We start from the raw sequence: 12,253 nt of genomic DNA, 5'->3' as shown, positions 1-12,253 counted from the left end.
AGACCTCAGCCCAGTTTAGACAACTCCAGACCATAGTCACAGCCTGAGAACTGCTCCAGCTACCCTTGCATGGTGCTCTGCAGCTGGCCAAGGACTTCTGTGGCACAATCTATAGCCCAGAGCTGCCTTGGAGTCAGATAGAGGATGCACCTCGTCCTCACTCTACAAGTTAGCAGCTCTGTGACCTTTAACAAGTTACTTAACTTCGCTCATCTTCATTTCCTCATCCGTAAAATGAGATTGGAAAAACCAAAGTTTTTTGGCCTCAAGTCCTTTCCAGAGTGAGGTATGTTCCTTGAGTTAAAAATAGACCTATATGCCTATCTCAGGAGCCTGTTACGAAGTAGGATCTATAAAAGAGCCAAGAGCAGATGTGTTAACCTCTGAGGTCTGCCAGGGCAGGTGGTGGAATTGTTTCCCATCAGTGAGGGAAAACTAAGGATCCAAGAGACAAAATTGTAGCCCAAGGTCAAAGAGCCAGAAGCTGGTACTGCCAACTGCAGCCCTCTCCCCTCCCCTTCCAGGCAAGCCCAGGGCAGGAGTGGGGCAGTGCTGAGGAGACTGAAATGGTATCAACCCCAGTAGACTGAAATAGGAGCCAGATCTCTGAGTTTCTCTCCATCTGTGAAGCACTGGGACCCTTTGAGCTTTCAAGAGATTCCTTGGGGAACTTTGAACTCTGCCCACCAATTGGGTTTGCCTTCCTGGGCTTCCTAAAGGCAACTGCTCTCCAACAGCCCCACAAGCCACTCTTGGGGAGGTAACAAGTGGCAACTTCATCTTGCATTAAAGTGATAACAGCCCCTCTCTGCTTTCTCTATCCTCTCCATCCACAGACCTGGCCCCAGTTTTGCAGAGCCCCGATGGGAATTGGGTGGCCCTAAAGGATGGCGCTCCGCCCCCCACCCGACTACTGGCCAAACCTAAGAGCGGGACGTTTCAGGCCCTGGAGGTGGCCTCCAGTGTGGCATCTGCCTACGATGAGATGGGCTCCGATAGCGAGGAAGACTTTGACTGGAGTGAGGCCTTGAGCAAGCTGTGTCCCAGGTCCCGGGCCCTGCCCAGGAACCCCCAGCCTCAGCCCACACAGGCCCAGAGCTCTGACCAAGGCCTCATAGCTGCCTCCCCATCCTCCGCAATCTCCCCCAACCCTGAGGCCATGTGCTCTGACTCGGAGACCTCCTCCGCGGGCTCTTCCCGAGAAGTTGGGCACCAGGCCAGACTGTCCTGGTTGCAGAGGAAGGCCCCCAGGAACCCTGCAGCTGAGAAGATGCGCCTGCATGGAGAGCTGGATGTGAACTTCAACCCCCAGGTGGCCAGCAGGGAGACCTCGGACAGCAGCGAGCCAGAGGAGGCCCCCCACACCACAGACCGGCGGGCCAGGAGGTGGAGAAGAACCCGACTGGACTCAGAAGAGCCAAGCAAAGAACCATCTTCCCCCAGCGCCCGGCTCCGGGATCTGGACACATGTCAGGTAACGGAAGTGCATGCGTGCAAATGCACACACACTCTTTAGGTAGGATGTGCCCTCCTCCAAGCACAAGTGGCATAGAGTCCTGGGTTTGGAATCCGCAGACCCAGATTCTCATCTGGTTTTGCTGCTAAGTAGCTGAATGACTCTAGACAGGTCACATCAACTCTTTGGGACTCCACGTCCTCTTTGGAGATGACAGCCTAGAATTCAAAGTGTGGTTTGTGAGTGTGGCCCCCAGACCAGCAGCATCAGCACCACCAGGGAACTCATTAGAAATCTGCCAAATTGGAGATTCTGGGCATGGGAGCCAGCCGTGTCTGTTTTAACAAGCCCTCCTGGTGATTCTACTGTGCACTCAAGTTTGAGGGCCGCTGGCCTTGGGTTTAGGGTGAGGGGTCTAGAGTCAGACTGCCTGGATTCAGATCCAACTGTGTGGCCTTGGGCAAGGCATCTCTCTAGTTCTCAGTTTCCTCATGTGTAAAATGAAGATGATATTAGAACCCACCTCAAAGGGTGTTCGTGACAAGTGAAAGAGATGTTTAGAAAGAGCTAAGCTCTGTCTGAGATGTGACACTAGGTCTCAGTAAACATTATTTCAATATTCTGTGATTCTTTAGTCCACATCAGACCCCTTCTCTGGATCCTCAGTAGTTCTTCCCACATGGTTTAGTTCAAGAAAAATGTGATTAAAGCCATGAATTTTCTCCCTTTAAAAATGCACTTGTATACACACACACACTCACACATGCACAAATGGTTTTGCTTACAATTTCAGATAATTCATGGGCTCCCAACCAGACTAACTTTATATTCTCTAAATACACCCTGCTCATTCCCAGCCCTGTGCCTTTGATTGTGCTATGCCCTTGCCCTTGCCCCCACCTCTTCTGGTGAAGACCTGCACATCACTGTCAACTCAATACCAAACCTTGTGGAGCCCAGCTGCCATGCCCTATACTCTTGGTTTAGCCAGAAAGTTCCCCTGTGGCTGCAGACAACTCATGCAGGTCCAAAGATATGGTCCAAGATTTCACCAGTGTCTTCTACAAGATCTCCTATGAATGCCTCAGCCACATCCCTGGTCCTGAGGCCCCCATGAAGACAATTGAGGACTCAGGTCCTCAAGTCATAGAATTTGTTACCAGTCCTGATTGGCCTGCTAACATATTGCCTAGAAAGGGTCTTTTATTTAGTCCAAGCCTTCATTTTCTCCTCCATAAAACAGAAGATCATTAAAAATCTGTCTCATGGGATTGTTATGATCATAGAATAAAAGTAGAAAGTTTGGTTCAAGTATGAATCATTATTGTCTAGCTCAAGTGGAGACTGTTGTCCAGAAACATGGAATGATTTGCCTCAAGGGATACTCTTGAGGGTTTGTCTGCATGATTCACTTGCAGGTGTAAAATGTCACGTCTCCACCTCAACTAGCTTTCTATTTATTCTGAAGTGGCTTGAAATTTGTCTTCTACTGCTAATCTTTGCAAGACATTGATTGATAGAGAAGAGACACTGCCTCTGCCTCCCCGGGAATGACCTTGAGCTAGTGGCAGTACCCACTCCTCTCCACTAGGTGGGGATGGTGCTGCACTTCCAGAGACATCAAAACCCTAATGGATTTTTTTTTTGGTTAATTATTATTATCATTATTTTTAATGCAGAGTCTCACTGTGTTGCCCAGGCTGGTCTCAAGCTCCTGGGCTCAAACGATCCTTCTACTTCAACCTCCCAAAGTGCAGGATTACAGGCATGAGCCACTGCACCAGGCCTTCACCTTTCTAATTCTCCCTTTGATTTCATTTACTGGGGCAGTTTTCTTCATATATATATATACATATGTATGTGTATATATATGTGTGTATATATACATATATATATAAGCCATATATATTTATATTTATTTATTTAAGTTATTTACTTTTTAATTATATAAATAAATGAATATAGTATAATGTAAAAAATACTTAAAACATACAGATGCAATTCCCCTTGACCACAACCCTAAATCCCTGTCATCTCCACCAAAATGACTGCAAGTGCATTTGGTGTGAATCCACGCAGATCTTGTGCATTCATACATAAAGTACATTTAGAAATATAGTTCAGTAAATGTATCTGTGTTTTAGCAAAATTGGCAACATGCTGTCCATATGCTTCCACTGCCTTCTCCTAACAGTAAGTGATAGAGGTGTCACCGAGGTGTCACCATGTTACCCACAACAACAGGTGAGTTCAAAAACAGTCCGATGACCACAACCAAGGAGGATTAAGGAGAGGATTTTATTACCTGCAACAAGTAAGAAGGACACTGGGGATAGCTCCTCAAAGCAACACCTCCCCAAACAATGGTGAAAACAGGGCTTTTCTTGGGCTGGTTAGCTGAGTCGTTGTATATAGAGGTGGAGACAAAATAGCACTGGTGCAGTTGCCCATCATGCTTCTGCATAGTAGCCTGTATAGAAAATGGGGAATAAGCTCCTCCCTGGGAGGGGCCTGTAGTATGGTAATGAGGAAAGTTCACCAAAGCTCATCTCCAACTCAGGCATCTCTGGGATCCAACCAGTTGTTGTTTTTCCTGGACTGAGCTTTTTCCGGGAACTTTTTGAAACAATAAGCACTGAAGGTGCAACAATAACAAGTGGGTACTTTTTTTTCACAGTGTACACCCAAAAACCGGAGGACCCAAGGTTACAAGGCACACAGACCTAGGCATTCAACCTGCAAAAGATTACATTGAGATGGTGTATCAAGCGGGGACTGTGGAGGTTGTAGAAGTCTATCCAGGGTGTGCAATAGGGGATGCATTGTCTGTGGAGAATGTTAAAACAATAATAGATCCAATAAAAGTCAGTCTTATTTTCACCTTGCACCATGTCCAGACAATTCTAAGCAATGCTAGTGATAACATACTCTTCCCGCCTGGTTCAGTGGCTTCCAACATCTAACTCCTTGACCCCCTTGGTTCACCACTGTTCCACAATGATGGGTATTTAAAGACTTTTTCAATATCTTGATTTTGTAAACAGTACCGTGGATAATAGGATATTTAAAGATAAACAATACCGCAGAGAGTATTGTAGCACAAACCTCTTTATACAAGTACAAGAAGTGGAACTGCTGACTGGAGGAGTATATGGGTCTTTAATTTTAAAATAGACTTGCCAAATTAAGCTCCCAAAACTTCATAGCAATTTACATAGCCATAACAGTGTGTGAGTATGTTCTCTCATGTTGTCAACAATAGTGTTGTCAGTCTGCTAAAGTTTTGCCAATTTTATGTGAAGAAAAAAATCCTCTTTGGCTAACATTTTCATAATTACTATCGAAATTGAGCAATTTTTCCTGTGTTTAAAGCTATTTGCACTTTTCTTCTTTCGTCCATCCCACTAGCCTTGATATGCAATTTACATTTATACTTTTTTATCTGTTATTTTATTGGACTATTTGTCTTTTTCTTACTGATTTTTAGGAATTAGTTTTATTTTCTAATTATATAATAGATTTCAGATCTTTGACGGTTACACGTGAAACTATTCTCTCCTTGTCTCTTTTACCTTCAGTATATTTTACATACGAAAATTTTTGTTCATAATAATTTATCAATTATTTTTGGTTATTATCAGTTATTTCCTTTATTATTTTTGTATTTGGTGCCTTAAGGCCTTAAATTTGCAAGGGTTAAGGATTTTTTTCCAATTTTTTCCTAATCCTTTGTAGTTTTCTATTTTCAGTTTAGCCCTTTAGACCATCTGTACTTTATCCTTCTGGGTGATATGTGATAAGATCTAACCTTCAAATTAAGCATTTGTCACAAAATTATTATTAAATAATCTATCATTTATCCACTGGTTTCAGATGCCCCTTTAGTATATTTTAACCTTTTATTTCTATAAGCCTGTTTTATTTTTTTACTTTCTATTTTGTTCCATTGATCTAGAAGCCCTATTCCTGTGCAAATACTATTTTAATTATAATAACTCTATAATATATGTTGCTATCTGGTGGATGGTCTTCTCTTCACTGTTGTGGATTTTTAGAAAATGACAATACCATTTTCTAAAAGCATTTTGGCTTTTCTCAGTCCTTCACTTAAATGATTTGTTAAAATCTGCTCAAGTTGCAAAAAAGTCTTTTTAAGTTTTGATTGGAGTTGCATTAAATGTATGTATCTACTTCAGAATAATTGATATCTCTGTAATATTAAGGCTTTCCTATCAATAATGTGGTACTTATTCCCACTTATTTACTTTCAGTGAAGATTTATAGATTTTTTTCAAAGCTCTTATACTTTTCTTATCAAGTAATTCTTAATTATCTTATATATTGTGTTGATATTGTAAATGAGATTTTATTTATTACATATTCTAATTGCTTTTTGCTGGTGTATAGAAACTGTTAATTTCATGTTTACATTTTATAACTTAGTTCCCTAATGGATTCTCTTCTCAGTTCCAGTAGTATTTTGGGTGATCATCTTAGCTATTCCAGATAGATAATCATATTGTCAACAAGTAATGACACTTATCTTTTCCTATAATGTATACTTATTTCTCTTTCTTGTTTTATTGCATTGGTGACAAATTATGCTACACTGTGACATAGTAATGACATCTGGCACCTTGCCTTTGTCTTGCTGCTACCCTTAGTGACCTGCTTCCAGTGGTTCACTATTGAGTGTGATGCTTGCTCTAAGTTTATTAGATACTATCAAAATGATAAATTATCTATTCATAACTTACTAAACAATTTAAATCAGGAATGTGACTGCTTTTTTGGCAGTAGATGATCATAGACTTTTTCTTTTTTATTTTTATTTCATTTTACTTTATTTTTGAGACAGTGTTTTGTTCTGTCACCCATGCTGGAGTGCAGTGGTACAACAGCTCACTGCAGCCTTGACCTTCTGTGCTCAAGAGATCCTCCAGCCTCAGCTTCCCAAGTAGCTGGGACTATAGGAGTTCATCACCATGCCCAGCTAATTTCTTTTTATTTTTCTGTAGAAATGGGGTCTTGCCATGTTGCCCAGGCTGGTCTTGAACTCTTGAGCTTAAGCAATCCTCCCACCTCAGCCTCCCAAAGTGCTGGGATTACAGGCATGAGCCACTGTGCCTGGCCAGATTTTTCTTCTATAATCTGCTAATGTTGTAAATCACATTAATAGATTTCTCAATTTTGAATAATCTTTTCATTTGTTGCATAAATTTTACTTGATTGTGGTTTTTTTAATAAAAACCAGATTCTACTTGTTGGTTTCCATTTTGATGCTATCTCATTCAGTTTGGTATCAGGTTATACTAAGAACATGGCAAGGATTCTCTATTTTATATTATTTTTAGAACACTTTATATGACATAATAATTTTCTGAAAGTTTGGGAGAATTCACCTTTTAAGATCTTTTACTTTCTTTATAGATTTCTTCTTTGGTTGTTAGATTATTTAGATTTTGTAACTCTTCTTAAATCCACTTTAGTAATTTACATTTTCAGAGGCAATCATCTATTTAATCTAGATTTTCAAATGTATTGATATAATATTATACCTAATATTCTCATCATGTTTTAAAAAAAATTTCTCTGCACTATAGTTATGCATCCTCTGGTTTATAGACTTTTTTTCTCTCTCTTGCTCTCATTCTCATTCTCTATCATTCCCTCTTTTCTTACTTGAACTTCTCAGTCTTATTTTTTTACTGGTGTTTTTGAAGAACCAGCTGTTACTTTCATTCATTAATCCCAGAGATTTTTTATTTTTGCTTCCTAGTCTGTTAATTTCTACTTTTATATTTATTAATGTCTTCTTTTTACTTTCTTGTTTTCATACATGTTTTTCTATATATTCTGATATGTAAAATATTTCATATATATTTCCAATATAGCTAATAAATTTTCCCTCAAATTCAGTTTTGTTTCCACCCCACTACTAGCCTTGATATGCAATCCATTGTCAAACTTTTCCAAGTAATTGATCATTTACAATGTAATTCTCATTTTAATCAAATTAAGTTAGTGAGATGGATAACACTTTGTTTTTGCATTTTGTTTTGGTTTTGTCACTAATTTTTAGTATGCATTATGAATAATGAATATGGCTTACATAATTGCTAATGTTGGGAATTTGTTGAGACTGCCTTTATGATTTAATAAATGATCAGTTTTCGTGAATGTTTTATGTGTGTTTAGAAGGAAAACATGTTCTCTGTTTTTTGGAGACAAAACTGCATATGTATGTATGCATTGTTCTGGGCATTAACAAGACAAGGTCCTGTCTCTTGAAGGTCACATTCATTTCCCTTCATTTCTCTAATTTCCCACCCTTATTTACTGTTGTCTTCATTGTTCTATAGTTTTCTTAATTCCTATCTTTTTAGAGTCTTGTGAGGGACTCATGTTAGGAGATGCAAAAGTACATCTGCCATCTCACTCTCTGCTAGATGCCTCACCTCATGGGCCAGGATTAGTAGCAGACAAAGCCAGCCGAAAGCAGGAGTCCTTTCTCACATTCTCTACCTTCTCCCTGGCCTCACTCACTTGACACATACCTTTGCACACTGAGCCTCTATGCCAGGGGTCCCCAACCTTTTTGGCACCAGGGACCAGTTTTGTGGAAGACAGTTTTTCTATGGATTGTGGCAGGTCGTGAGAGGTGAGGGATGGTTTCGGGATGAAACTGTTCCACCTCAGGTCATCAGGCATTAGTTAGATTCTCATAACAAGTGCATAAGTCTTGTCCCTCACATGTGCAGTTCACAATAGGGTTCACGCTACTCTGAGAATCTAATGCCACCCCGATCTGACAGGAGGTGGAACTCAGGTGGTAATGCTGGCTCACCCGCTGCCCACCTCCTGCTGCACAGCCTGGTTCCTAACTGACCAATGAGCAGTACCAGTACGTGGCCCCTGAGTTGGGGACCCCCTGCTCTATGCAATCCATAACATAAACTGCTGAACACACACTTCTGTCCTCCTAAACCCAACTACCTGATGGACATAGATGGGCTAAACCCCCATCTCTTTCGAATATTAATTTTGCTGTTGCAGAATTAATGCAAGTGTAATTCTGTAAGTCTAGACTTCAAATGCAAGTCTATGTCTGCTTCTGTGTTTTCAGTTTTTCTGCAGTCTTTTGTCTTATCTCCCTATTTCACCTTATCCTGTAGTCTTTTAGTCTAAGTGCTGAACTCTTATAGCTTTTTACACCTCTTAATTGAAGATCTGTATTATTACTCTCTAATGAGAATGCAAAACTGCTATCAGACACTGTGTCCTGGTTGTTAGTAAAATTCACATGATGCCTTCAGGCTAACTTCTTTCCTTCTCTCTGCAGTATTTTTCCATGGGTTCCACATTAACTTTTCCTGTTAGCAGTTCTTAAATGAGGATAATGCTATCCCCACCCTCATTGTTTGCCAATATCTAATGCCCTCAAATAATTTCTACTCTGCTAGCTTAAGATAGGGGATTTTTGTTATACACTTACTGCCTCGCATTATGCTTCTCTGATCAGATGGCTAAGAACCTAGCCACAGTATTGAATATATAGATAATGAATGAATGAATTAGAAACAACAGACACCATCACACACTTTGCATGGTTTTTGTAGTCTCTACCCCAGGGCTTACGCTTTATCACTACACCTCCCAGGATGCAACATTGTACCGTGGCTAGTTCTTCCTCCTACCTACGTAAATATTTTAGAGTAAATACATTTTCTAAGTAGCTGTAAAACAGGGAAGCACCGAGGGGAGTTGGAAGTGAGCTTCTCCTCCGATGCTTAAAAAGTCCCACTGCCACAATAGAAGGCTCAAGTGTTGTGTTTTTGTTTGTTTGGTGTTTGTTTTGCTTTGTTTTATGGTAAGCATTTATCTTAATATTTCTGGACCAAGATTGGAGGTTGAGAGAATACTGGGAGGAGGGTCAACAATTATTGTGACTACTTAGAAAAGGTAGAGAGTGAATGGATCTCCAGATGCACTTGTGAGCCTTATATTTAATAAAAAAATTTTGCCATTCATTCACTGGCAACAAACAGACTTCGATTGCTTTTTAGTGTTGTGAGTTTTCATCTTTTTCTGTATCTTCCCACACAGTTTTGGTGGGAATTTTGTGTGAAAGATGTTTGCCAGATACCATTTTAAAAATGGAAACCTGCTGATTTTTTGTTGATTGAGACTTCAGGATCACAGGAGGCTGCTATTTTAATTTCCTCCAATGTTTCATTTTTGGTTATACTCATTAGTGAAACTTGTTTTCTTGGGGTAAACTTCCTCCCACCTAGCATTCTAGGTTCTAATTATTCTTTAAAAATATGTTAAGAGTCTTGCCATAGTGAGAAACTACCAGTTCTTTATAACTAATCATCTGTAAATATTCATTTATTTAATAGGTGTATGCCTTGCTCCAGAAATAATTTAAAATGACTTACATAAATATGAACAGGGGAAAATAAAATAAAAATATAACTATGAAAAGGAGGACAAAGGGAAAACCAGAGCAGGAAAGATAAGATGAAGCTAGGAGAAATGATAGTTCACAAAGTTGATGGAATGAATCTTAGGCAAGAGATACCAAAAATTTGTCTCTGAGTTACTAGAAGACAATAGAAGGAGAGTGACATGAGCAGCTCCCCAAGTCATGGAAGCTCTAGTAGAACAATAAATCCATTCCTTAAAGGATGCTGCTCTCGGAGCTGAAATCGAAGAGAAACTCATCCTGTGGATCCTTGTGGAGAGGATGGAGACCACAGCAGCCCCTGCCCTAAACTGCTCCCATGGATTCACACTCTGGGGGCTGCTTCTCATAATGTCACTCAGTGTTGGCCAATACTTCACAGCAGGCACTGTTCAATTAAGTCAGGCTGATGAGGGGCCAAAATGCACTGATCTCTGCTGTCCGGGCTGCTCCAGGATTAAGTGTGGGGATATGGAGAGCAGTGGAAGGCTGCCTCCCCACGACTCCCCTCCCTGTTTTGTGAGTGTTGTGGAGCTCTGCATTCGAGGGAATGCTCTCTGACAAGTGCTTGTGAGGCATGCATGTTGGCAGTAAGCTGAGTTGGAGGTAGTAGTGACACTCCCCTGAGAACACAGGGGCTCCCAGAAGGTTTGCCTGCCTCTGAAGTGTACCAAGAGAATATCCCCAAGCAAGGCCTTAAAATCTACTCAGAACTGTATTGGAATATTTCCAGTACACAGACCAAAGGGTAATCATTCCCCTCTGCCCTTCAATTCTCCACCCTGATTTTCAATCTTTTTAGGCATAGAGGCTTCCCTTAAATGAAATCTAAAGAGAAGACAGCGGAGTGCGCTTTCACTTGTACCAAAGGTTGTGTCTCCCACAAAAATAAAAATAAAGAGAAGACAAATCATAATATGGCTGAAAGCAGAGCTGCTCTGAGGCACAGTTGCTCCCCCATTCCTCACCACTTACCTCCACATCCACAGCAGCCCAGCAAGCACAAACAATAGCCTGGAAGGACTTTAGAGCAGGTGTGACCAAATACCCCTCAGAAGAAAAATCTTAGTCACATGTCTGTCAACTGATTCCCCTGGAGAAAAAGAATGGCTAGGAGTGCCTTCCAAGATAAAGTGGTTGCAGAGAACATGTCTAGAAAATGAGACACTTGCTGAAAAACAGTGCCTCTTACATTTTCTTTTCATCATAGGCCCTTTTGAGGACCTAATGAGTACGCTAGGTCAGGGTGTCCAATCTTTTGGCTTCCCTGGGCCACAGTGGAAGAAGAAGAATTGTCTTGGGTCAACATAATATACTAATGCTAACGATAGCCGATGAGCTAAAAGAAAAATCGCAAAAAAAAAAATTTGTTATGTTTTCAGAAAGTTTATGAATTTGTGTTGGGCTCAATTCAAAGTCGTCCTGGGCCACATGGGGCATGGGTTGAACAAGCTTGCTCTAGGTCTTCTCTCTAGGGAGGAATAAAATGTGCATAAATGCAACAAAGTTTTATATTCAATCTTGGGGAGTATTGGGAGCCTGTCTGAAGCCTCTCTATATAGGATTTTTAAATAGGAGTCTGTTGGATATTAAGGATTATCCACCAAAAATGATCACTTTATTGTAGCAATAGTTAAATTATTTGGGGCCTTCTTTTAGGTAGATATTAAATAGCAGGGCTAACTATAAACTATGGCTTTTACTTGTATGTAGCAATAAAACCATGTCAATTCCATGAAAGAAAATGTTGAGTTCTCTATTCCATATGGCAGGGACCCAAGCCCAGCTCATTCAAATGGATAGCAAGTCATTCAGGGCCAAGGCAGAGAAAGGGGTCTAGAGCACACTCAGTCCCTTCACTCCAACCCCGTCCTGTGTGTCATCACGTGATTGCCAGGAAATCCTCCTGCTGACCCTGACTCTCACACTGGCATTAAGGCCCAGGTTCTGAATCACCACCAAAATCTATGGATCCCATAACTTAGTCTATGCCTATCACAATCCTGAGTCAAAGAAAAAACGAAAGTGAAACCCACTGTTAGTGCTGCTTTATTCCTAACAGATTTCTCCGCAAAGCGACAGAACAGTTGTGGCCAGTATGAAAATAATTGTGTCTTAATTATGCCTAATGTTCCATTATTGGAACGCTAAGCATGTGGGAGTTATTTATCTGACTGCTCAAGGTCATCACCAAGGTCTGATTGCAAAAATTCAAAAAAATTGCAAACTCAGGCATAAATCGGTTAAACTTGCTCATTCCTCATGTAAACATTCACCTGAAAAGCCCAGGCTAGCAATTTTCCAGATATTTTATATGGAATTGTCATAAT

General features: G+C 40.6%; 1 protein-coding gene across 1 annotated transcript in view; it reads left to right on the top strand.

Annotated features, from left to right (window-relative positions):
• Positions 1 to 12,253, top strand: part of MYRIP (myosin VIIA and Rab interacting protein) — a 443,644-nt gene that overhangs the window by 366,732 nt on the left and 64,659 nt on the right. Inside the window, exon 10 of the mRNA XM_002813907.6 lies at positions 837 to 1,474. Within this exon, the coding sequence (XP_002813953.3) occupies positions 837 to 1,474 (638 nt within the window). The remainder of the gene's footprint in view (positions 1 to 836; positions 1,475 to 12,253) is intronic.

The sequence above is a fragment of the Pongo abelii genome, chromosome 2, assembly GCF_028885655.2.
Source record: "Pongo abelii isolate AG06213 chromosome 2, NHGRI_mPonAbe1-v2.0_pri, whole genome shotgun sequence".
Taxonomy (NCBI): domain Eukaryota; kingdom Metazoa; phylum Chordata; class Mammalia; order Primates; family Hominidae; genus Pongo; species Pongo abelii.
The sequence above is the reverse complement of the archived record's forward strand: the minus strand, read 5'-3'. Positions and strand labels throughout refer to the sequence as shown.